Source organism: Canis lupus, chromosome 21 (assembly GCF_003254725.2).
Source record: "Canis lupus dingo isolate Sandy chromosome 21, ASM325472v2, whole genome shotgun sequence".
Classification (NCBI taxonomy): domain Eukaryota; kingdom Metazoa; phylum Chordata; class Mammalia; order Carnivora; family Canidae; genus Canis; species Canis lupus.
The window spans coordinates 42,897,729-42,923,615 of NC_064263.1; the positions used below are offsets into that span (position 1 = coordinate 42,897,729).

A 25,887-nucleotide genomic window follows, 5' to 3' on the forward strand; every position below is an offset into this window, starting at 1 on the left:
CAGGAGTTATGCCCTCTGGTAGAGAGCCAACCCACAGCAACCCTTAAGAAGAGATTTGGGAGGATAAAGACCCTAATTTCACACTTCTTTCCTTTCCATCTCCTGCCCATGCTTTCCACTGGCCAAATTCCACCAGAAGTCAGAGGATAAGGGAGGTCAGATGGTGCATGCCTTAGAGGTAGGTCTGGTGTCACAGAAAAGGATGCAGCAGTGAAAAGTAGATCTGAGGGGACAAATGAAAAATGCCCAGCACACCAGTGCTTTTCAAATATTACTCATTTAAATACTATCTTCGTGAATTCATCATATCCCACATGTACTACACACTCACTTGTTCTTAATATTTAAAAGATATTTAATAAATTTTTAAAATTTTCCCATTCTTACTGTATTAAATGTATTGATAGTAATGAGTATTAATAAATGTACTAATAGTAATTAAAGTAAATGCCAACTACCTTAAATTGAAGAAAACTATTGAAAACACACTGGAAAGAAATCAAGTTTAGTAAGCTTTTTAAAAATGTTTTTAATTTTTGTTTTTTTTTTAAGTTCAGTAAGCTTTCAAAAATAAATACTAATTTATCTTATGAGGTCCTGTATAGTCTAGACCCCACCTGCCTCTCCAGTGGCCTCTGCCCCACCCCTGCTGCATGCTTTCATCCCTCCACTTCAGCCACACTCCCACCTATCACATACCCTCAACATAGATCACTGACAGACTACAATCCAAAATGCCAGGGAACCTGAGTAACACAACAAATATAGAACAATTGGTTAAAAACAAGAACTATGCTTTCATGAGAAAGATCCTAGAATTGCAGTAGTACCACTAAAGGTTTTGTCATTGATCTGGATAACTAGGTTCTTGTCCTGACACCAAAGTTTAAGTCTATGGTCTTAGATCAAATATTTAGCAGATACGTGACTCAGTTTCTCATGGAGGCAGGGAAGGAAACGTGGGCACATATGCCAGCAGCTCTCCCCCCCCACAACTTTCAAAAGGGAAAATAATTACTGCCAAGAACATAATAGATGTACTAAATCAGCTGCCTAGATCGTTGAATGCAATTCTTGGTTGCATTTGTTCTGTGATGGGAATATTGCAAAATTTCTTCCAAAAACATACCTCCACCAAATCCAAACTCTCTATGACCAACTGGATGTCTCAGTCATGCTACATTTATTTATAGCTCTCCTTAGAAGAAAGAAAGAAAGAAAGAAAGAAAGAAAGAAAGAAAGAAAGAAAGAAAGAAAGAAAGAAAGAAAGAAAGAAAGATCCAGTGTAGATATTTATGGACAAATGGGATAACACATGGAGAGGTATGGCACTTCGGATGATGTCTACTTTCCTCTGGGGGCTTTACCTCTTCACCTCCTCTCAGATGTGTGGGAGGAGTTGGCCCCATCCAGGCTTCATTCCATTGGCCAGTGATGTCACGAAGTAATCAGAATCAGGAGACACAGCTGGGGACCTTTGCTTCCAATTGTGCCCTTTTCTGCTAGACTTGAATCTGGGAGGATGAACTTGATATCTTGAATGATCCATGCTCCTCATTTCTGCCCCCTGCTCTATGCCCTGAAGAAACCTGATCTGCACAGTAAGTTCCCCCTGACTTTTAGTAGAATCCATTCAGTTACGAGTACCAACAGGAGACCACAGGGAGGGAGAAGAGGAAGGTTGGAGTATTATTCCCCTGACTTCTCAGTTAGGGTCTCCTCCACTGAAGATCACAGCTCCTGTGAGATAGTCCTCTCTAAGTTTTGGCGACTTATCCCTTCTCCCACCTTTGATCTTTTTAACTCCGTCCATTTAGTGCACTTACCCTAGACTGGCTACTTGGAGTGCCATTATCTTTCCTATCTTTGACCCTGGCTAAAAGAGGGTAAGGGCTGGAGCTGCTCACAGCCTTCAGGTTATCTTGTGGAGTCTGAGAGAATATGAACGTGAAGGAGACCAGAGTCAAGGGAGCCAAAGGGACCAAGTCCTGCCCTTTTTGGCTGAGACCTGACTTTAGGTTATGGCTGAGACTGTCACATACACTAGTTTTTCAGTTGTGTAAGCCACTTTATTTTCTTTTTCGCTCCAAACATCTTAAGTTGGTGTTTCAGTTGCATCAAACAGAATGACTCTTAATTAAGGTATAACTAAAAATACAGCTGTAAAGTGAAGATGCATGGGTCCCCCATCCTAAAGAATCTCCATTTGACCTAAACACAGAACTACCTTCCAGTTCTGTCTCCCTGAGGCCTGATCCTATAGTAGATGGTATTTTCATGTTTTTATAAGATTCTATCTCCCTTACACAATATGTGTATACTTATAATATTCACCATTTTAAAAAAGATTTTATTTATTTATTCATGAGTGACACAGAGAATGGGGAAGAGACACAGGCAGAGGGAGAAGCAGGCCCCCCTCAGGGAGCCTGATGCGGGACTCGATCCCGGAACTCTGGGATCACGCTGTGAGCCTAAGGCAGACGCTCAAACCATGAGCCACCTAGACGTCCCCATAGTCACCATCTTTATTCAAGTTAGCATGGGTGAGTCTCTGCTCCTTGGAGCAAAATGAACATAATAAAACAGTTCCCATTTTACAGATAACAAAATGGATGCCAAGATAAATGAACAAACTTTGTTTAAGTAAACCTGGACTTGGCAGTTAGGTCTTCTGGCCCAGGACATTTCTATGTTCCCTTTACCCCCCTCCCTTATGCTTTTCTCTTCCCATCTGCCATGGACTCCTGTGGCCCTGTTGCCCTGGTAGCCTAGAACATGTCACATTATCTCAAGGCCTTGATGCTTGCCAACTGTCAGAGAAGGAAAGTCATGGGCTTGTCTTTCTCTGAGTTTCCATCTCTTGCCTGTATACTCACTTGGCATTTAGCATGTGCAAAACCCTATGAAGGTCCTGAGGATGCTTAATAATATTAACATGTACTTTTATTGAGCTCCTCAAGTATTCATAACTTGCCTTTTCAGACGAGAGTAAATTTATCTGGCATCTGATTCATCTTTGAAAAATCTATTGTGCCTAGCACAGTATTTAGCTCACATTAAAAAATCAGTAAGTATCCACTGACAAGATTGACTAAAAGGCTTTCATATTAGGCAAATGCTGGCTAAGCTGCTGGAACAAAATTAAGGTGGCTCCAACATGATTGAAGTTTATTTCTCTCCCAGTGCCCACAGGATTGCAGGCAGTTCAGAGTAAGTATCTGTTCTAGGGAGTCATCCAGGGACTCAGGTTCTAACTTCTTGCTCTGCTATCTTCTAGGGTATTTTTGTTCCCATAATCATAACTGGCTCACTAGCTGGCTCACTGGCTTAGAGTGTATCACAATCACATTCTGCCCTAATGATAGGAGGAAAGGGAAAGTGAAGGGAAAGCAGGTAACTTCCTTATTATAATATGACTCAAGGGGTGCCTGGGTTGCTCAGGCGGTTAGGCCTCCAACTTTTTTTTTTTTTTTTAAGATTTTATTTATTTGAGAGAGAGAGAGAGAAAAAAAACACAAGCAGGGGCAGACAGAGAGGAAGAAGCAGACTCCCCGCTGAGCAGGGAGCCTGATGTGGGGCTCAATCCCAGGGCCCAGAGATCATGACCTGAGCCAAAGGCAGACACTTACCTGGCTGAGCCACCCAGGCATCCCAGGCCTCCAACTTTTAATTTCAGCTTAGGTCATGATCTCAGAGTCATGGGATCGAGACTTGTGATTGGCTTGGCATTCAGCAGGGAGTCTGCTTGAGGCTTCTTTCTCTCTCTTTCCTTTTGCCTACTTATGCTCTTTTTCTCTCAAATTAATAAATAAATCTTTAAAAAATAAAGGCAAAAATAGATAAAATAAAACATGATTCAAATGAGCACATATTTCTGCTTGTCGCTCATTGACTAAAACATTGTCACACGGTCACACTGACTTGCAAGTGATACAGGGAAATATAGAATCTAAATGGACAGCCATGTGGTCAGATATAACTTAGGATTTTATTGCTAAAAGAAAGACGAGGAGCCATTTGATCATTAAATGTTCGCCAAATGACTACGCAGGAAAATAAAATGGTACGTTCACCCAAGTGAGCTTTTTGGTCATTCCTCTCCTAGATATTTACCTAAGAGTAATGAAAACATGTATCCACAAAAAGACTGTACAGAAATTTTCACAGGAGCCTTATTCATAATAGCCAAAACCAAGAAACAAACCAAGTGTCCATCAACAGGAGAATGATGAAACATGTTGTAGGATACTCATACAATGGAATGCCCTCAGCAATACAGAGGAACAAAGTACTGATACCTGAAACAACCAGGGCTGGCTTACCCATTGGGCACAGCAGGCATAGTGCCCAGGCCCATGACAATACTCTAATTTCTTTAAAATCAGGAGGAAAAAAAAAAGAACTTTTAGGCTGAAGAAAAAAACGTGTTACTAATATATATTACAAATATATTTGCTGTTATAGTAACACGGTTATATGATATAAAGTCTTTTTTTTTTAATTAATAAAGGGGCCCATGGGATGCTTGGGTGGCTCAGCAGTTGAGCATCTGCCTTCGGCTCAGGGCATGATCCTGAGTCTGGGGATCGAGTCCTGCATCGGGCTCCCTGGAGGGAGTCTATTTCTCCTCCCTCTGCCTATGTCTCTGCCTCTCTGTGTGTGTCTCTCATGAATAAATAAATAAAATCTTTCAAAAAAAAAAGGAGGGGGTCCATGAAGTCACTAGGGTTCGTGAAGGTCATAATGTAGCCCTACAAATAATACTGATGAGTCTTTAAAGCATTGTGTTGAGCAGAAAAACTTGAGGCATGAAAGAGTATGTGCTGTATGATTTTATTTAATGAAGTTCTGTCACAGACAAACCTAATCTGTATTAATAGAGATCAGAAATGGTTGCTTCCGGGTTGGAGAGGGATTGCCTAGAATGAGGAATGAAGGTATGATTGCAGGATGACAGAAATGTTCTGTATCTTGTTTTAGGTAAGTTACCTATGTGTATACACAATTGTCTAAAATCATGGAACTGAAATGTTAGGACCTGTGCGTCTTATTGTGTCGCAATTATAACTAAATTGTGTAGCAATTATAACTAAGAAAAAAGGAAGAAAGGGCACTACAGGAAAGTTAATCTCTGCAAGAGATTTGATGAATGAATTCTTGAGACAGCTGGCAAGATATTAAGCTGGCAAGATATTAAGTTGCATTTTAGTAGAAGAGATTTAGGGACTCAAAGGGAAGGGTCTAGGCATTCATTCCCCACTGCAGGGAATGAATCACCCTGTATCATTCAAGGCTTTTATTGTAAGCAAGAGAAAGTAGCTCTGGTTAAACAGAAAACGAAATTTTTGGAAGAATAACAGAAACTATAAAGAATAGGTTCTGAAAACAGGCAGGAATTAAGGAGGTCATACAGAAATGATCACACCATCAGTTGGCTGACAGATCGGGGATGCCCTTATGGTATGCCTTTGCCCCACCCAGCCCAACCCTATCTCAGGCTTCCACCCTATTACTCATCCAAAAGTAAAAAAATCTGGACAGCAGTGTCTGATGAGCTGAGCCCAGGTCTCACCTGCATATAACAATTCCCAAGAAGTTGGGTGAAGGAACAAACATTTCACTTGGCTTCTAGAGTAGGAGGTGGGGGTCCTGTCTCTCACTTATCTTGGAATTCCCCAAATTAGGGATAGAGTTTGAATACAGGACAGCTCCAAATAACCAATGTTTTCAGCACAATCTATCTCTGTTCAGATTTCTATTGTGATTCTGACTCCTGTTCAGAACTTCCAAGATCAGGGGCACGCCCAGTATGGATTGTTACCTTCTAAACACCATTGATCTGGGCTTGGGAGAGTGAACCACAGGATCAGGTGTGGAAGATCACCCTGGCTCACCCTCTGGGACCTGGGCAGGGAAACCAGTTATACTGGTGAGCAGTAGTGAGTGCAAGAATCATTCAAGAGAAATCTGAAAGGCAGATAGGATGACAGGACTTGGTGATGAACCGCGCTGCGGAAAAGCCAGGAAAAAGGAGTCAAAGGGCACAGCCCAAACTTCTGACTTGAGAGAGGAGAGAGTGGAGTGAGGAGTGTGACAACCCATGGGCACAGCGAGACCACTCAAGAGAGGCAAGAAGTAGGTTTGTTTCATTTCTGTTGGGGGTGCTTGGATGGGAAAGGTTAAGGTTTTGAACGTGGTGAACTTGAGATAGAGATGTCCAGCACACGCAACTGAAAGGACACGTTTTAGAGAGACCAGCGGAGGTCAAGCCTATTGGCTGAGGCCATGGGTGAGGGTGAGCCTAGCCTTGGCGGGGACACGAAGGCAGGCAGAGGGTGGCGGGGAGCAATGACCTTTAGGCAGCGCTCTCCTAGCGACCCACCCTGGCCCGCGCTGCGCACCTGCTGGCGGCCCCGCCCCCAGGCTCCAGGCCCCGCCCCATACTCCAGGGCCCGCCCCTCAGACTCTCGGCCCCGCCCCCAGGCTCCCAGCCCCACTGCCAGGCCCCGCCCCTAGCCCCGCCTCTCATGTTCAAGGCCCCGCCCCACGCTCCTGGCCCCGCCCCCAGGCTCCAGGCTCCGCCCCCAGCCTCCCAGCCCCACTGCCAGGCCCCGCCCCTCTCGCTCAAGACCCCGCCCCAGGCCCCGGCCCCAACCCCAGGCTCCAGGCTCCGCCCCATACTCCAGGGCCCGCCCCTCAGACTATCGGTCCCGCTCCCCAGTCTCCCAGCACTGCCAGGCCCCGCTCCTCTCCAGGCCCCGCCCCAGACCGGGATCCCGGCCCCGCCCCCAGGCTTCAGGTCCTGGCCCCAGGCTCCAGGCTCCGCCCCTCATGCTCAAGGCCCCGCCCCAGGCTCCCGGCCCCGCCCCCAGGCTCCAGGCCCCGCCCCTCATGCTCAAGGCCCCGCCCCAGGCTCCCGGTCCCGCCCCCAGGCTCCAGGTCCTAGCCCCAGGCTCCCGGCCCCGCCCCCAGGCTCCAGGCCCCGCCCCTCATGCTCAAGGCCCCGCCCCAGGCTCCCGGTCCCGCCCCCAGGCTCCAGGTCCTAGCCCCAGGCTCCCGGCCCCGCCCTCAGGCACCAGGCTCCGCCCCTCATGCTCCAGGCTCCGCCCCGGCCCCGCCCCCAGGCTTCAGGTTCCGCCCCCAGGCTCCCGGCCCCGCCCCCAGGCTCCAGGCCCCGCTCCTCTCCAGGCCCCGCCCCAGGCTCCCGGCCCCGCCCCCAGGCTCCAGGCCCCGCCCCTCATGCTCAAGGCCCCGCCCCAGGCTCCCGGCCCCGCCCCCAGGCTCCAGGTCCTAGCCCCAGGCTCCCGGCCCCGCCCTCAGGCACCAGGCTCCGCCCCTCATGCTCCAGGCTCCGCCCCGGCCCCGCCCCCAGGCTTCAGGTCCCGGCCCCAGGCTCCCGGTCCCGCCCCTCATGCTCCAGGCCCCGCCCCCGCGCTCCCGGCCCCGCCCCCCGCCGGGCGGGGCGAGGCGGCGGCTCCGCGAAGTCCCCGGAAGCCGCAAGCGGGTACGCGCAGGCTCAGCCGCCCGACCCCCGAGCCCCGGGTCGCTCCGGGAGGGGCGCGGCCGATGGGGCCCGGGGGCCGGGAGCCGCGGGGGAGGGGCGAGGCCCTGACGTCCGGGCTCGCGGCGCTGGGCGCGGTGGCGGCGGCGGCGGCGGCGGCGGCGGCCCTGGTGGCCGCGCTGCTCCTGCTGCGGCGTGAGGACGCGGGCCCGGGGGGCGGCTGCAGGTAACCCCTCCGCGCAGGGCCCGGGCGTGCGGCCGGGGCGAGGCTGTGGGTGCCGTGCACCTGGGCGCAGCTCCCGCTGGGGCCGCCGGGAGGTGGAGGTGGGCTCGGCGCCCCGCCCTGCAGGTGCTTCAGCACCTTCCCCGGGGAAGCAGGTTCCCTGCCGAGCACACTCCGGTTCCCCAGGGCGCGCCGCGGGCACCCCTTCCGCACCCCCCACCAGCCCCCCTCATGTCACTTCCGTAGCATGGCCGGGACCCCGGCGCTGCCGAAGCTTCGAGAAGACTTCAGGATGCAGAATAAGTCCGTCTTCATCCTGGGCGCCAGCGGGGAAACCGGCAGAGTGCTCTTAAGAGAAATCTTGGAACAGAACCTGTTTTCCAAAGTCACGCTCATTGGCCGGAGAAGGCTCACCTTCGATGAGGAAGCTTATAAAAATGTGGTGGGTATTTGAGCTGGGACTCAAAAATACACTTGGCGATGATTCTGGCTCAATGTATTTTCAGGCCTTACAGCTGAAGGTGCCTGGCCCGTGGCGGAGGAGAGGTGATCGCAGTCTGGCCGGGAAGGGGGTGTGAGAACCCGGCCTGGAAGCTGCAGCCCGGGCTGGGCAGGTTGGCCTCTGCCAGACCTGGAAGCTGCAGCTGGGCTGGGCAGGTTGTTGGCCTCCACCCCGACCAGGAAGCTGCAGCCCGGGTTAGGCAGGTTGGCCTTCGTCCCGACCTGGAAGCTGCAGCCCGGGCTGGGCAGGTTGTTGGCCTCCACCCCGACCTGGAAGCTGCAGCCCGGGTTAGGCAGGTTGGCCTCCACCCCGACCTGGAAGCTGCAGCCCAGGTTAGGCAGGTTGGCCTTAGTCCCGACCAGGATGCTGCAGCCCGGGTTAGGCAGGTTGGCCTTCGTCCCGATCTGGAAGCTGCAGCCCGGGCTGGGCAGGTTGGCCTCCACGGACCTGGAAGCTGCAGCCCGGGCTGGGCAGGTTGGTCTCTGCCCGACCTGGAAGCTCCAGCCCCGGCTTGGCAGGTTGGCCTTCGCCCCGACCAGGAAGCTGCAGCCCGGGTTAGTCAGGTTGGCCTTCGTCCCGACCAGGAAGCTGCAGCCCGGGCTGGGCAAGTTGGCCTCCGCCCTCACGGTGTGACCACTGGCACACCTTTCTCCCAATCTAGACCCTTAGAAGGCCGGTCTGGCTGGTGATGGGGCCTAGGAAGACGGTAAAAAGCAAGCTTTGGGGCCGTTCAAGCTGGGTTCTAGGGACAGTCCTGTAACCATGGGCCATTTTCTCAACCACTTTGCTTGTTTTCTTGACCAGGCAAGGTCTATGGCAATACAGGTGAGGTTATTCTGTTGCAAGAATTGCCCAGCCTAACTTCCCAGGGCTGCAGCCTTAGTGGATGTAAGCGGAACATTGTCTTCACTGTCACTTACACTTCCATGGTTAACCAAATGATATACTAGATCTCCCCTAAATATTTGAAATCTGCACTTTGTGAAGATTCCTTTCCCCATTTAAAAAAAAATATTTTATTTATTAATAAGAGACACACAGAGACAGGCAGAGACACACAGGCAGCGGGAGAAGCAGGCTCCATGCAGGGAGCCTGACATGGGACTCGATCCTGGGTCTCCATGGTCACACCCTGGGCTGAAGGTGGGCACTAAACCGCTGAGCCCCCCCGGGCTGCCCCCTTTACCCATTTAAAGGGTGTTGTGAACTGCAGTAAATGGAACTATAATGTAATCCTGAGACCCCACAATTATAGAAGCCGGTCCCATAGGCTTCACAGGTGGAATATTCCTAGAAACAAGTGGTCTCACAAATAAATGTTCTTCACCCCTATAGGTCCATGGTCAGGTGATTTTTGCATTTACCTTATGTCCATCAGGACTTTCCCGTTTTAAAATGGCCCTCTTTGCTCAGACTTAGTTAATATGTGGTGTTTATCGTCTGGCTTCATGGAGTGTGTCAAATACCTTTGGTAATTAGAAACTGAAATTGAACTGTGTGCTTTGATAATCCAGTTTCGGTGGCACGTCTTTTGGTTATGCACTTAATGGGAACGTATTTTTTCTTCAGCATGAAGAAAATGCTGTTTGAAAGTGCTGTTTCCTCACAGTGCCAGGGAAATGCTTTTCAAAGAACTGGTGATAGCGAAGGAAAACTACATTTTATTTGAACTCCTGGATGATGGGAACTTCTCAATCTATCTTAAAGTTCCACAGTAAACTTACGAGGTTACATAGAGGGTTTTTTTGTTTGTTTTGTTTTAAGTTCTATTTACTTATTTGAGAGAGAGAGAGTGTACAAGAGGGGGGCGGGGAGGGACAGAAGGAAAGGGAGAAGTAGACTCCCCGCTGAACTGGGCTCGATCTCACAATCCTGAGAACATGACCTCAGCCAAAACCAAGAGATGAGGACACTTAACCGACTGAGCCACCCAGGAAGGCACCCCTCCGTGGAGGTTCTTAAATTGGGGTCAGCATGAGACTTACAGAAGACGCTTATTAAAAATGCATTTTCTGCTTCAGAAGTATTGGTGCGACACCTAGGAATATGCCTTTTCATCAAAGATCACTGGCTGATTCTAACACAGGTGGTTCATGAACTGAAGGAAAGATTATCATTCACATTTTATGGCTAAAAAAACTGAGACATATGACTTGGCCAAGAACTTGACCAGAATTACATGCTTAGTAAGTAGCAGGCTCAGGAGTTGAACCTAGGTCTGAGATTCCAAACACCATTCCTTGCCCCAATATTAAACTTGATTGGTATCCCTGATAGTATAGATAGGTCTTTTATTTTTCCAGATAGAAAATTATAATTGAACCTGACCTTAAAGATCTGAATCACTTATAATTCAAGCATGTGTACCGTGGACCTCCAAGTGCATTGTTGATTTTGAATTCAGATTATTTGCATTTTAGTGGGAAAAAAATGAGCTTGCAAAATTTTTTTATGATGATGCATTTTCCTTAATTTAATTTCTGTTTAATTATATTGCTAAGCTTGATCTGTCTCCCAGCAAAGTATCTATTTGGTAAACAGTATCTGTAACAGTCACTTGATCATGGGTTTTAAAAACCATTCAGTGCCTTATTAAATTGAGTAAATTATTAAGCATTTCCGTGCTTAATATCTAATGCCCCAATTTTCTGCCACTCTGCACCAGTGCGGCTCTAACTCTCTCAGAGGTTTCTTACTAAGTAGAAGAAGCACAATGTGGAATCGCAATTCCCATGCCCTAGGAATCTGCCCCACTAAATAGACTAACATGGAAAAGATAGGAGACTGGCAGGAGAAAGAGATGCCAGAGCAAAGAGCTTGCAAAATTTGACGGTAAGTGGAGCAGCCTCTTCAGTAATGTTCTCTAATTTATTCTTTACATTTAGAGGGGTATTTTTTTTTCTCTCTTTTCTAATAACATCAAGTTATATACAGCTGTGTCCTTGTTGTCTAGAATCAAGAAGTGGTGGACTTTGAAAAGTTGGATGACTACGCTTCTGCCTTTCAAGGTCATGATGTTGGATTTTGTTGCCTGGGTACCACCAGAAAAAAAGCTGGGGCGGTAAGGAAGAAATCAACTCCTTAGCCTTTCACTGACTGGTCGTGTCAAAGATTCCTTTCTTGCTTGCTTTCTTGCTTACCTTTCTTTTTCTTTACATTTGTAGTTCTTAAATGTAAATAAGTTCTGATCACTTCAGATTTCATATGCCTCCCTAGCCTTTGCTATACTTTGAATGGTACTGATACATTCTTCTTTCTTTCCAACTAGTCCGTGAGTTCAGGCCTTCGTCCTGGAGACATCATAAATATTTTCAAGGTCTTGCCTTTTGCAAATATTGCTGTCACTACATCCCCTGACTAAGGCAAACCACGATGTCTGAGTAAAAGGAACTGGCTCATGCTGTTAGCAATACGCTTTTTTTATTATTATTATTATAAATGTCTTAAACTTAAAGCGTTCTCTCTCACATAAATGATTTGCTTCAACCTATTTTCATGCCAAGTTTTAAACTTACGATATAGAACGTCAGAAGAGCACGATTTAGCTAGCCTTTAGTGATGAGTCAGCCTTCAGTGATGATTCAACCCCAGGGGTGATTCAGCTTTGACTGACGCACAACTGTTCTAATCCACATTTTTATTTGCTTTTTAATGGTATTCTAAATTGCATTGGCCTCTGTCCAGAAGTCATAGTTTACTATCTGGGTAAAAGTCATCGCTTACTACATAGATCCTCAGCAAGTGTTAATACATCTTAATTTATATCTTGACTGTAGTTTATTTCTCTGGTAGAGGATTGTTGGAGCTAAAAATGCCTTTTTTTAAAAGAGGGTACAAGAGACAAAGTTGGGGGTGAGGGGAGATGGAAGGGATAGAGGGAGAGAATCCCAAGCAGGTTCCATGCCCAGTGAGGAGCCCGAGGTGGGGCTTGATCTCACATTCCTGAGATCATGACCTGAGCTGAAATCAAGAGTCAGATGCCACCCAGAAGCCCCTAAATGTGTCTGTTAAATATGCAGGTCTATGATGCTGCCATGGAACCTTATCATAGATTTATAAACAGGCCCATGTATCAGAAAGATTAGGAGGGCACATGGTTAAGAACTACTGGTTTATACCAACTAAGGAGTATAGCTCAGATGTAGTTCTCTGGCCCTGCTGGTGATCCAAAGAATAATTCTATTTATGCTTTTGGTAGGGATGTATTTCTTTACCAGAGTTCTGCAGTTCTGTTATGTCCACTTTGGAACCCAGCTGGGTTTTGAGCTCTGTGCTGGGAAGCATGGATTATAGAGAAGTCTGACTCTCCCAGGAATTGGCATATTGTATCTCCTAGAAAGGGTCATTTTCCTGCTCAGCAGCTAGTACAGTCATTTCTATCCCAGGGACAGTCACAAGCAGCGTGCCCTCTAAAAAACATTGCAAAACTATTGTTTAGTACACTGCAGGTTGAACTGTCTCAAGTGCCAGCCTGATTCTGGCAGTGACTCAGCAAAATAAAAACCACTGCATTAGGCCTAGAGCAGTTCCTTTTTGTGCAATAAGGCAAATCTCATTATAGGGCACTCCAAGAAAAAAGTCTAAATTGCTTTGTTGCATTCAAATTGTGTAAAGCAATTTTTAAAAATTTAAATTCAATTAACATAGAGTATATTATTAGTTTCAGAGGTAGAGTTCAGGGATTCATCAGTTGCATAAAACACCCAGTGCTCATTACATCACAAGCCCTCCTTAATGCCCATCACCAGTTACCCCACCCACCCTAATCCCCTCCCCTCCAGCAACCCTCAGTTTCTTATGATTAAGAGTCTCTTATGGTTTGTCTCCCTCTCTGATTTTGTCTTGTTTTATTTTTCCCTTCCTTTTCCTATGATCCTGTTTTGTTTCTTAAATTCCACATATGAGTGAGATCGTATGATAATTGTCTGTCTCTGATTGTCTTATTTGGCTTAGCATAATATCCTCTAGTTCCATCCATGTCATTGCAAATGGCAAGATTTCATTTTTTTGGATGGCTGAGTAGTATTCCAATGCACAGAATTTTAATCAGAGGAATCGGGTGTCTTCCCTATCCAGAATATTTTTTTAATGGAGCTGGTTCCCCACCCTTTGGGCTATTCAATACCTTTTGTTCTCCAAAATCAGTCTGAAAAGACAAAAGTATTTATGTGTAAATAAGAGAAAAAAACTAAGGAGCCAAAGCCAACTAATAAGTTGATACTAATTTAAATTGGATGCAATGTAAAGTTTGGAGGTTGTGATAACTTTAGGCAATTTAAAAGAGATGACAGTTCACAAGTGGCTGGGTACTAAGGTACTGATAGTTGTTCAATGGGGTATTGTGAATTTCCAAGCTCACCCTACCTGGTATTCTGGTTGGCAGCCCTCTCTATAGAAAAAAGACCTCATCTGATGGATACCGCAAGGTTGTACAAGCCTGGTGTCATTCTGTAGCTGTTTCATAACTGGAACGTCCCATGTTTTTCCTCAGCAACATCATTTTTCAGTAGAGAAAAACTTCAAGAAATTCAGGGTTTCTGTCTCATCCACACCCTCTGGGTAGCCATCTTATTTCCCTTTGATCTTCAGTGTGTGAATTTGGCTTAAACAACGGAAGTTGAGTGTCTCACAGCTCTAGGAGCTAGAAGTCTGAGATAAGGTGTTGGCAGGTCTTGTTCCCCGTGAGGGCTGTGAGGGAAAGAACTGTTCCAGGCTTTTCTCCTTGACTCATAGATAACCACCTTCTCTCTGTGTCTTTTAAGTTAGCATTTTTCCTGTGTGCATGTGGTTACATCCAAATGTCTCCTTTTTATAACGACACTAGTCCAAGTAGGTGCAGAACCGCCCTACTCAGTATGACTTCACCTTAACTAATAAGATCAGCAGTGACCCCATTTCCAAATAAAGTTACATTATGAGGTACTACTTCATATGAGGTCACGACTTTATATGAGTTCTGGAGAAAACATTATAACCCGTAAAATTCAGTCTACTCAGATTGTCCCTGAAACTATCTGTTAGCTTTTCCAGCTGTTTGGAAAACCATTTCGTTTAGCCCTGTTAGATGCTGATCTCCTTTTTCACGCTTACAGGCCCCAGTTGGCCAATCAGTGCTGCGGCTTCCTTACTTGGCCCTAGTCCAGATCTACTGGGTCAGAATCTCTAAGGCTGAAGCTTGGCAACTATTTTTAGCAAGCTCCTTGGGAGATTCAGATGCAGCCAACCCTCCTCTTGTTGGACCTGCTTTTTCAGGAGGCATTAGGATGTGTTAGTCTTCCTCTCCAGCTGCTCTGCTAGGTACCGGAGTCCCAGATGGCCTTCACTTGTATGGGTAAGAAACCTGTGTGTTAGTGAAGGGTGAAGTGCCCTTTGAAAACCAGATCTACATTGGCCTGGGGTGTGGAGCAGAAACTCACTGATGTCACTGAGACTCTAGTGCTTCCCCCTTATTTGTATTCAGAGACAGACGTGGTTAGTGAGTTTGAGGCGGTGCAATACAGTTTCATCTCTCCACGAGCTTCCTCACAGTCCAGCTTCTTGGATTCTGTTGAATGGACAATGTTGTTCATGTGTTCAAAGCAGCCATTGGGCATTGTTAGGGTCTCCTGGCTTCTGATTCTTTTTTTTTTTTTTTTAATTTTTATTTATTTATGATAGTCACAGAGAGAGAGAGAGAGAGAGAGGCAGAGACACAGGCAGAGGGAGAAGCAGGCTCCGTGCACTGGGAGCCCGACGTGGGATTCGATCCCGGGTCGCCAGGATCGCGCCCTGGGCAAAGGCAGGCGCTAAATCGCTGCGCCACCCAGGGATCCCTGGCTTCTGATTCTAATGAAACATTCTTCTAATCCAGGGGCTTGCAGACCATAGGCCGTGGGCCACATACAGCCCACCTATTTTGGGGTAGCCCATTGAGCTAAGAATGTTTTTATATTTTTGAATGGCTAGAAAATGTCAAAAGGAGAATAATATGTCACAACATGTGAAAATATAAGAAATTCAGGTTTCAGTATCCATAAATAAGTAAGGAACCACAGCTGTTCTCACTACTTTGTGTTGCCTGTGGCTGCTGTTGTCCCATGATGGCAGAGCTGTGTAACTGTACAAGAAGCCCGCAAATCTGAAAGTATCTGCTCTCTCATCCTTCACAGGGAAAGCTTGCTGTCTCCTGTTGTAATCTGTACTGTTTGATTCGATGTCTAGGATGAGGCTTGTGAAGTCATAGGGCCCTGAATGGTTTGAGGCTCTGTTTGGATACCAAATAGCTGTATCCAGGGACTTGGGAGGTGCTAGGTAGCTCCCATGGGCCGGTGCTGCCTTCTTCTCACTACTGAGAAACAAGTGACCACTGCGTCCCTTTTGGCCTGTAGAATTCTTTTTTTTTTTTTTAATTTTTATTTATTTATGATAGAGAGAGAGAGAGAGAGGCAGAGACATAGACAGAGGGAGAAGCAGGCTCCATGCACCGGGAGCCCGACGTGGGATTCGATCCCGGGTCTCCAGGATCGCGCCCTGGGCCAAAGGCAGGCGCCAAACCGCTGCGCCACCCAGGGATCCCGGCCTGTAGATTTCTTTGACTTCCATCACACAGAGAAAAGAATGCCCCAAATGGAAACATTTTGTAAGAATGTAGAGATGGACTAAGAAATCTCAGTTATCTGTTTTATTTTTCTATCCGGACTTTTCTCTAACCAAGATCTGGGTTCCACTGCTGTATGTCAAACATATAGAGATGCTCTCCAGAAACACAAGCAAGCAGGGTCTCACGTACCATTTGTTGTTTGTCTGCATTTGTCTTCTAGTCTAACTTACAGGGTTGGATTGAAACAGGAATAAAGGAGACAGAAGCTGAAGCAGAAATATTGCCAAGTGGGCCTCTTTACAGGGTGACAGATCGCCCCTCCTTGGAGAAAGGTCCCCCGGATGTTGAGTCATCGTGACGTGCTCTCTGGTCATGCCCATCAGGGCTAAAATACCTCGTTAGGAGAGGTTCTTAAGCCAGCATGTCCCTAGTTTTCAGGCATGTGTAAAGAAGATTAGAAGAAATACTTAGTAGCTTTGGATTTTAATAAGATTTAAAGAGTAATTAGAGAATTTATTTCCTTGATATTTATGGAGCCTGTGAAGATCTCTCTGCTGAGTCGCATTATATTGTGCTTAATCTTTTGAGCAGGTGCTGGCAAAGGAAATTTATAGCGGGAACTTATTTAATCAATTCCTTTTTCTAGAAGGAACTCTGATTCCTAGCTTAAAGTAAGACACACTGACTATAGAATCATACAGACACTGCAACAGAATGAACATAATGCTCTCAGAAGAGATGTCTTTTCCCTCGCCATATGGTTAGGGAAACTAAATATGGTTTTTCTGAAAAATTGTGTTGTATGAAGTAGCTTGTTTTTGCTTGTTTCTTCTATTGTTTTTTTTTTTTTTATTTGCACCGTTAGAGAACAAGAAAGGATGTTAAGATTTTAAAGATAGCTTCCTTCCATCTCTAAATGGCATCTTCCTCACAGCAGAGAAAATTCGTGTGTGCTGGTATGTCCAAGTCTGTCACCGGGGTCCGTGTTTAAGTTTGGTTTCTAAGTCCCTGAAAGCCGTTGACCCCTTTGCTTTTGAGTTTCATTCACCAGCCAAAAGGCCATGCCTCGGGGTGGGGGAAGTGAAATTCAAAATTTATGGGCTTGGAAAAATGCGTATTTATAATCAGCTTGGGGGCTCAGAGGATTTGCGAAATCATTTTGGATTAACAGCCATTGATTGCTAATAAAACAATATTTAGCTTTGTCCAGAGAACAGCGGTGGAGAAAGGTGTGGGCACCTTGTCAACGGAACCCATTGAGCAGGGATGACGGGCTAAGTGTGGGGGTCTCCGCAGCAGCGTGGGTGCTCGTCCTTCACCGAGTGGCTGTCAGTTGTTAGCCAGGCCGGTGAAAGGAAGGACGCCAGAGTCTGATGGCTAGGGTGGTATTGATGTGCTTTAGCTGACTAATCAGATTGAAAAAGTCCCATGGCATTTATGTCACTTTAATTTTCATCAAACAATTGGAGATGGCAGGACTCTATTAAGGAGAGATTGATCCAGAACTAAAGCCAAATAAATTAGGGTCTCCGTTTAATCAAATTATCCCTTTACTGGCCCTGGATTAAGCGAGAGAGACAGCGTCGGTCCAGGGACTTGTGATTGGCTGAATCTTTCCTTTATTTTTAAAGAAGCTGATGAAAGAATACGCATTTTAACAGAGACAACTATGATACCGCTTCTAAGAAGTAGTGCTTCAACAGCAGCAAAGACGAAAAGGAATTTATTTCACTAGTCAACTCTGTGACTTCATTGTGAATAATGAACCTGTTCTTGAAATCAGAGTTTGGGGAGTTGGAGCAAGGGGAAGAAATAGATGGGGAAGAGAAGCCGAGGGCTTTAGGATTTTTCTGTGTCCCTTTGGACTGTTTTTCTTGGCACACTTTCAGCACATGTAAAATCTCAATTCGGAAGATGGCTCTGAGGAGAATCCCATCCCTCTCTCAGGATGAGCTGAGTAGTAAATGTGGGTTGCCTCTCACTGGTGTAAAAGCAGCATCGTGAGCTGAATCACGGTGTAGGCGGGTCTGCTGTGAGGATCGAACGTGCAGGTGTACAACGGGGAAGGAGATGGTGGTGATGTGTGGGTAAAGCGTGAAGTTTGCGGGAAACTAACCCTGCCCTGCAGGTAGTAGGTGTGGTTAAAAAATGGCACTGATGACAGAGGAGGACAGGAGAGGCTTTTGGGGTAAGGGTGACATTCTAGTTCTTGATCTGGGAGTTGTTTGCAGAGGCTGTTCAGTTGATGAAAATTCATCAAGCTCTGTATTTAGAATATGTTTTCTTTTATGATCTTCCATGCAAGTTTGAAGAAGGTTGCTAGGGGCCCATTGTTTTAAAACTGAAAACTCTTAGTTTCATATTGCCTTTGTAACAAATGGTCCCAAATTTAGTGGCTTAAAACAGCATGAATGTATCATCTTACAGTTCTAGAAGTTAGACATTGGAAATGGATTTCGCTGAGGTAAAATCAAGGTATTGACAGGGCTCTCTTTCCTTCTGGAGGCTCTGGGGGGAATCCAGAGGCCGCCTGCATTCCTTGGTTCATGCTCCTCTTCTTCATTTCAGGGCCAGCAACAAGGGACTGAGTCCTGTCACTCTGTGTACATAGCTCTTCCCCTTTCTCCTTCCCTTTTCCACCTTTAAGGACTCTTGTGATTACGTTGGGCCTAGTTGGATAATACAGAATAATCGTATTTTAAAGTCCTCTGATTAGCAACCTTAATTCTACCTGCAGCCTAAATTCCCCTGTGCTGTGTAACCTGACATATTCATAGGTATGGGGATCAGCACGTGGACATCTTTATGGGGCCACCCCAGTTATGAATGAGTCCTTCTCGTTAGCTAGAGGCATTGTGAGATAAGAAGGAAGAGGGGTCCAATAGAGAGCACTGCTCGGAGTCAAGAATATGCATTTTGCTCCCAGCTTTCTCTTCTTAGCCGGAAGGTCACCAGATCACTGGTCCTTGTTTTCACATCTCCCTAATGAAGGAGTTGGATGTGATGATTCCTGAGGTACAAGACACACATCTTCTTATGAAATAAAGCATTTAGGATCAATAAGTACCCTAGGACAAATCATTAGGGGGACGCCTGGGTGGCTTAGTGGTTGAATATCTTACCTTTGGCTCAAGTTGTGATCCCAGAGTCCTGGGATCAAGTTCAGCATTGGGCTCCGCCCCCCGCAGGGAACCTGCTTCTCCCTCTGCCTGTGTCTCTGCCTCTCTCATGAATAAATAAATAAAATCTTTTTACAAACTTTTAAAAATCATTAGGGTGGTAAAGTCTTCAGATTTGGAACCGTCATAGAAAACCTCATCACATAGTTGTGGGTATTTATGAAGTTCAGCTTCACTAGGCTTTAAGACTCATCCCAGCGCTCTGGAGTTGGAGGATGCCAGCATTTGTGGTGGTCCTGAGAAGCTGTTGCTTAGTAGCATTCTCTTGTCCCGGTACACACATGTGTTCCCCCATATTAGGTCCTGGAGATGAGTTTACGTTCTGTTGTTTGCACCATCCTCCCCATTCCTCCTATTTATTGCCATTTGGCTCTTTGTTTTCCTCCCTCTCTCTAATTGGATTTGCCTTTTTTCTGCTTTCATTGGACTTTTAATTCATTCATTTAAATATTTTTAGAGTACTTATCATGTCCTGGGCATACATTGATGCTGAGATATGAATTAAGAAGAAAGACCCTACTACTAACTACCCTCACTGGACTGAGTCTAGACCAGGGGTCCCCACACATTCTTGATTATATATCTGCCATTAAAAAAAAAAAAAGTGAGGATACATTCTTTACTGATATGTGAGGTATGTTGTAAAACATAAACAAAAATTAGAAATTAAATAGACTTTGTTCTGATAGTGCTGGGTTAGAGTTCTTGGCTATACCCTGAGACCCCTGCCCATTAGAGCTGACACAGAGAAAGTCAAGAATTGAAAGGTCATAAAAAGACATAGAAATGTGTAATTTAAGGCCGTTTCTCAGCCTGGTCTTCTTGTTCCTTTCTCTCCTTGCAGATTTGTTTGGTGTCTATATCTCAAAGTCAGTCTCCTTGTTTTTTTTTTCCCCGTCCTTGTTTTTTTACTGGCCTTGCTGCCAAAGCTGGTCTGTCTATCCTGAGGATCACACTTGGAACCTTTCCCAGGGTCTATGCTTGGATGCATTTTATTTAGATCTCCATTCCCCCTCAGGCTTCCTAGCCTGCCACCCAGCCTGAGTAGTAATCTTTAAGATGAACTCACAGCTTTCTGGAAATAACTCACATCCTTCTCCCCCTCAGGAAGGATTTGTTCGTGTCGATCGAGATTATGTCTTCAAGTCTGCGGAGCTGGCAAAAGCTGGAGGGTGCAAACATTTTAACTTGCTGTCCTCTAAAGGAGCTGATAAGTCAAGCAATTTTTTATATCTGCAGGTTAAGGTTGGTGCACATTTCTATCTTTCAAATACTTTAGAGCACCCTGGCTAATTGGCAATACTAAATAATGTAAAATGCTAAATAATACAGAAATAAATGCATTAAGTGCATTATATTATGCATTTTTTATAGGGCAGGGACTGATTTGCAGGGATATATTTAGTAAACAGGAGTGATTTGAAAGATAATTTCCAACTTCTTTCCCCCTGTTCTTTATCTAGTAATCATGAAATGAGTTGTGACAGCTCTGATCTTGAATAGCAGCATGGAATCAGTATTAGAAGAGACTTTGAGGCAATGATTCTTAAACTTTTCCAGAGTAGATGATTGTTTATTATTGGGTATGGCTCTTGCCCTCAAGGTATCTCTAAGCTGCTTGTTTGGGGATTCCCCAAGCCTAGCCCCAAGTGTGGTAATTTGATAGGTTTCACAATACTCCGCACATAGTTATATTAACAGCAGTGATTTATTACAACGAAAGGCTATAAAGCAAAGTCAGTAAAGGGAGGGGGTGCATGGAATGAAGTCCAGAAGAAATAGATAAGAGCTTCCCAGAGTCTTCTCTCAGTAGAGTCACACATGCTTAATTTCTTCAGCAATGAGTGTTGAGAAAATGAGAGAAATTCCCCTGAGCCCTGGAGTTCAGAGTTTTGATGGGGTCAATCACGTTGTCACCCTGAGCCTGGAAAAATTACAAACTTCCAAAAGGAAAGCAGGTGTTCAGCATAAGCCCATTGTACAGATAGTTTAGGCACTGTAAGCTACCCTATCTGTTAGGTAATGATGGGATGGTCCTGAAATCCAAGTTCCCAGACACAATCCAGAGGTCAACTTTGCAAGCAGGCCTTTCTAAGAGTCTAGCCTGCTATGTTAATTCTTCTATGAACCTGCTAATAGAGACAAAACATATCTTTGTAAAAGCTAAGAGATTTGTCCAAATAAACACTTGCATATGAAATATTCATAGCAGCATTATCCATAATTGCCAGAGTGGAAACAACCCAAATACCCATCAGCTGATGAATAGATGAATAAAATCTGGTATATGCATAGAAAAGCATATTATTCAACTGTAAAAAGGCATGATACATGCTATAATGTGGGTGAACCTTGAAAACATGCTCTTTTAAAAGAGAGAGAGGCCGGTCACAAAAGGCCACAACTTGTATGATTCCATTTATATGAAATACCCAGGATAGGCAAATCTATAGAGACAGAGAGATTAATGGTTGGCTAGGGCTTGGGGGAGGGGAATGGGAGTGAGTGCTAATTGGTTTTTGGCTAGGACGGGGCGGGGAGGGGGGTAAAGAAAATTCTAAACTTAGATTGTGGTGAAGATGGCACAGCTCTCTAGAAAATAATTAATTTTTAGAAGGTTTTTTAAAAAGCTACCCAAGATTATGTGATACATCAGGTGAAATGCCAAATGAATAGTATGAACAGGCCAAGAAAGAGGGGAGCATGCCACTGAATTTACAAGGCCCCTATGGCCTGAGCTCCTCGGGCATTTCTGTTCTTAGAGATGCCTGGATGAAGATTCATGGTTTAACAAATTTAGTTTAAAACCATCATATGGATGTAATCTCACTGTTTCTTGAAATTTGATGGGAATTTGTTAGGAAGACATCTGTGGGTCTTCTGACCCCTTGGAACTACCAACAAAAAGTTGATGTTCATCAACTTGCAACACTAATTCCAGACTAAGGGGAGGTTATTCATTTATGGTCGCACTCCTAACATGTTACTTACTCACTAGATCTGTTTTAAAATCAGTCACATGAGAGGCTGGACTATGTAGCCATCCTCTCATTCAGGACATCTTCTTTAACTCTCTACTGCCTATCAGGATAAACGATCTGTTCCTTAACTTCCCAGAATCTCAAATTCTAGATAAGGATACTTAAAATTATTGAGACCCACAGAAGCAGATTATCTTCAAAACCCCAAGTTATTCCCTCTTAAGCATTACAGTAAATTGGTCTTCTTGATTAAATACTAAAATGTGGTTTTTATTACCAGGGAGAAGTGGAAGCTAGGGTTGAAGAGTTACAATTTGATCGTTACTCTGTGTTCAGGCCTGGGTAAGTCTTCATACTGCCTAACAGCACACCACTGTTCGTTGTTCCCTAGAAGTTAGTTTTCTATTTGAAGAGGCTGACAATTAAGATATCTAAGATATGAAAGAAGTTGGCTGGAGGTGGATTGCTTCTCTGAAGAACATACTTTCTGGCTTTGTAGGAAAGAGTAGACAGTTTGTTGGTGCCAGGTTCAGGGTAGTCTGGAATTTTCTGGGTGGCTTTTGCTGCCTTGAAAAAAAAAATCCTCTTCATTCACCAAATGAAACCATTCACCCATTGTATTAATCTGTTCAGGCTGCCATAACAGACTGAGAGGTATCAGCAACAGAAATTTCCTTTCTCACAATTCTGGAGGCTAGAAGTGCCATCAGAGTTAGTGTCTGCTGAGGCCTCTCTTCCTGGTTTGTAGATGGCCTTCTGTGTCCGGACATGGTCTTTCTTCTGTGTGCATGTGGAGAGGTATCTGATATCTCTCCCTCTTCTGTAAGGATACCAGTCCTATCAGATCAAGGTCCCACCCTTAGGACCTAATTTAATCTTAATGATCCCTGTAAATGCACTGTGTTCAAATACACCCACACTGGGGATTAGGGCTTTACCATGAATTTGGCCGGGTGAGTACTTACAGTTCAAAACACTGTGTATGGTCTGAAGACAATAAACCATCTCTTGCTCTGCTTTTCTTTCTCTCTTTAGAGTTCTACTGTGTGATAGGCAAGAATCACGCCCAAGTGAATGGTTGGTTAGGAAATTCTTTGGCTCCCTACCAGAATCTTGGGCCAGTGGGCACTCTGTGCCAGTGATGACTGTGGTTAGGGCAATGCTGAACAACGCAGTGAGCCCAAGCGGCAAGAAGAAAGAACTGCTGGATAATAAGGCCATCCATGACCTGGGGAAAGCTGACAGCTGTCTCAAACCATGACCATGCCGGAGAAATGCTTCCTGTGTAAAACTCAACACCCACTGCCTAATTGGTACTTTCAGGGTCTAAAAAAAGTTATTGTGTTTTAACTGTGGTTTCACTAATCTCAGCTGCCCAGATCCAATCAAAAACTATTGTGAACTGCATCAGCAGTTCAGAGCCTGGTCTTACATCTATGTACGTCACCCAGGGAGTTTTCCAAAGTAGAGATTTGTAGGCTCTCCCTCAAACTTCTGAAGCAGAATCTTCAAGGTATGAGTACAGGAATCTGTTGGTTTTTTTTTTTTTTTTTTGGTTTTTTTTGTTTGTTTGTTTTTTTTTTTTTTTTTTTTTTAAAGCTTCCTCTAGTGGTTCTAGTGGTTCTGGTACTTTGGGGAGAACCAGAGGCCTGGTGGGGAGGCCTGCTTTGAAAGGCTTGTCTGCAGTCAGAGCAGCAGCACAAACCTTCTATATTCTGCAGATGAGGTCTGTTATAAAACTGTCCTTCGTGTCTTTGCGTTACCTGGTGCTGACTGCTGTATTTGTGTAAGTTTAACATTGTGCCTTACTACTTGTTCAAAATATATAATAAAAGTTATATAACTGAGCTCTCCCATGAATTATACATTATACAATTAGTACATGCTACAGATGAATAAAATCCAAATACTTGTTTTCTTTTATAGGGTCTAGTATCCCAGAAGTGATTAACCACAAAATGTTCACATAGCCAGTAGAAGTGTATGTCAAGGTGCCACACTTTAAAAACTATGGAAGAGGAAAGAAAGATGCAGAAGGAAGGGTCAAAGTCAAGAGCAGTACACAGTGTTAACTTTCCATCCAGGAACAAAGGATAGTGATGAAACCTGTCTTAACTTCTGTGCTGAGGGAAACATATTTGAATGATTCAGGTGGTTTGTACAGGGTCTACAGTACGCCAGGGACATTTCAGGCTTCAGTGGACACCTAGAGGATACAGGCCATCCCCTTTAATTGAGGGTGTATATCTGTAAAAGGGATTGAACGTTCCCATTGTCAGTCACCCGGGAAAGAGACCTATTTTAGGAAGGGGTAGGAAAGGAACATCTTCCTCCTGCCAGGCAGAGTTCCTTTGGGTCTGGACTCTAAAGAGCCTGCATGTTTGGGTGATAACAAGCGCGGGTTCCAAGGAGGCATGAAGTCAGGGGACCCCCTGAGGACATCCTGAGGCCTGTGGGCTCTAAAAGCAGCTGCCCCCAGTGGCCAATTTTAAGTTGTCCTCTCTGTTACTTCCTTACCCACAAAACCTTGTGTCAGGTCCCGTTCAGTAGTGAACAGGGGATGTTAGGGGGAGGATCTGTGTGTGTTCGGCTTTGGAGTAGAGAGCAAAGCTGCTCCCTCCCAAGCCCAGCATCGTGGGGGAGTCACAAACTTCAAGGGACAAGATTCTGGCTCAATCACCCATCTAGACTGTGTGTTATTTTTTTTTTTTCCTGTTAACATTGGGGGTTCCCAAGGGACTTTGCAGATTTCCCTCCAGGTGTTCTACACACAGAGAAGGTGGCCCATGCTGCAGAGGGAGGTGATGTTGGAAGGATAAAGCAAACAGGTGAATGGGCCCAGGTAACCCGAGGCCTTGAATTAGTTAATTGAGCATGCTGCGTGCTCGCTGTGTGCTCTGGGCGCATAGCGAGTGGGGATACAGCGGTGCAGAAGGCTGACCTAGCAGAGCCAGCGGCTGTTCTGACAATCCGAGGATAAATCCTCAAAACTAGTACTTGGTAGATTCTGTCCTCTGGGAGCCTACAGGTAAGAGTATATCCAGGGCAGGTTAGCAATACGAGGCGGCACTTTCGCTCGGCAACTGGTCACTGAGCACCTGCTAGGAGTTGGGCCATCTGCCCTGTGCCCGAGAAATGGGAGGCCAGGCCCGTACCCCCACGGCACGGCGCTGAGGGTCAAACAGAACCTGTAAGGTAAAATGAAATAGAAGCAAAAGGTGCACGCTAACAAAAAAACTAAAGGAAGGCTGCTAGAATGACCAGAAACTTGAGAAATGGTGGTTTTTGTAGATTACTCTTAGCAGAAGCGCTGAGGTGTGAAAAGGCTGAGCTCTAGGTCAGCGGCAGGAGGGTGACCCGAGGGGAAGGGCTGGGGTGCCGGGGTGCCGGGGTGGCGGGGCGGGGGTCACGAGGGGCCTGCGGGGCCAAGGCGGAGGGCCTGGGCGCTGGGCGCTGACTGCTGCCCTCTCCCGCCTAAGCGCTCCGGGCCCGGGGGTAGGAGGGGAAGGAGGCAGGAGGCCGGCGGCCTGCCCAGGAGGGAGTCCACGCCACGTCTAAGCGTTCTACGGCCCCGCCCCTCCATCCCCCCCGCTCGTGGCTGCTCGGTCCTCGTCCGCACTCTGCAGGATCCACGCCGCGGCGGCGGACCGCGCTGCTCCAGGCTCAGCGACGAGCGGCGGGGCGGGGCCCGGAGGCAGCAGCTGGACCCGAGCTTCCTGCGTCCTGCGTCCTCCAGGCCTCGACCTCCGTGCGCTCGAGGGCGCCCCCACCGGCTCCTGCAGGCCCCCCCCCGCGCCCCGGGGGTCAGGGAGCCCCGGAACCCGAGCCCCGGCCCGCGCCGCGCCGCCGCCGCCGCCGCCGCCAGAGGGCGCCGCCCGGTCCTCGAGCGACGGACACAAAGGGCGCGGCGCCCGCGGAA

General features: G+C 46.2%; 1 protein-coding gene and 1 long non-coding RNA gene across 3 annotated transcripts; both read left to right on the plus strand.

Moving 5' to 3' along the window:
- The first annotated feature begins 7,440 nt into the window (after positions 1-7,440).
- HTATIP2 (HIV-1 Tat interactive protein 2) lies at positions 7,441-23,815 on the plus strand. Of its 2 annotated transcripts, none has more exons than XM_025459762.3 (6): positions 7,441-7,507; positions 7,974-8,169; positions 11,183-11,290; positions 20,095-20,232; positions 22,249-22,310; positions 23,004-23,815. In XM_025459762.3, exons 2-6 carry the CDS (start codon positions 7,975-7,977, stop codon positions 23,227-23,229), a joined length of 729 nt encoding a protein of 242 aa, XP_025315547.1. In that variant the 5' UTR covers positions 7,441-7,507; position 7,974; the 3' UTR covers positions 23,230-23,815. The 2 variants fall into 2 exon arrangements, with proteins under 2 accessions (XP_025315547.1, XP_025315546.1); XM_025459761.3 differs by lacking the exon at positions 7,441-7,507 and adding an exon at positions 7,588-7,730.
- Positions 8,177-9,215, plus strand: LOC125753253 (uncharacterized). The gene is made up of 2 exons (XR_007404614.1): positions 8,177-8,570; positions 8,748-9,215. It is a non-coding gene; the product is annotated as an uncharacterized LOC125753253 (long non-coding RNA).
- Positions 23,816-25,887: the final 2,072 nt, after the last annotated feature.

Coding starts and splice junctions, on each gene's coding strand:
- HTATIP2 (XM_025459762.3), top strand. CDS start 7,975: ATGGCCGGGACCCCGGCGCTGCCGAAGCTTCGAGAAGACTTCAGGATG. Junction 20,233..22,248: donor TTTTATATCTGCAGGTTAAG/GTTGGTGCACAT, acceptor TTTTATTACCAG/GGAGAAGTGGAAGCTAGGGT. Junction 22,311..23,003: donor TACTCTGTGTTCAGGCCTGG/GTAAGTCTTCAT, acceptor TTCTCTCTTTAG/AGTTCTACTGTGTGATAGGC.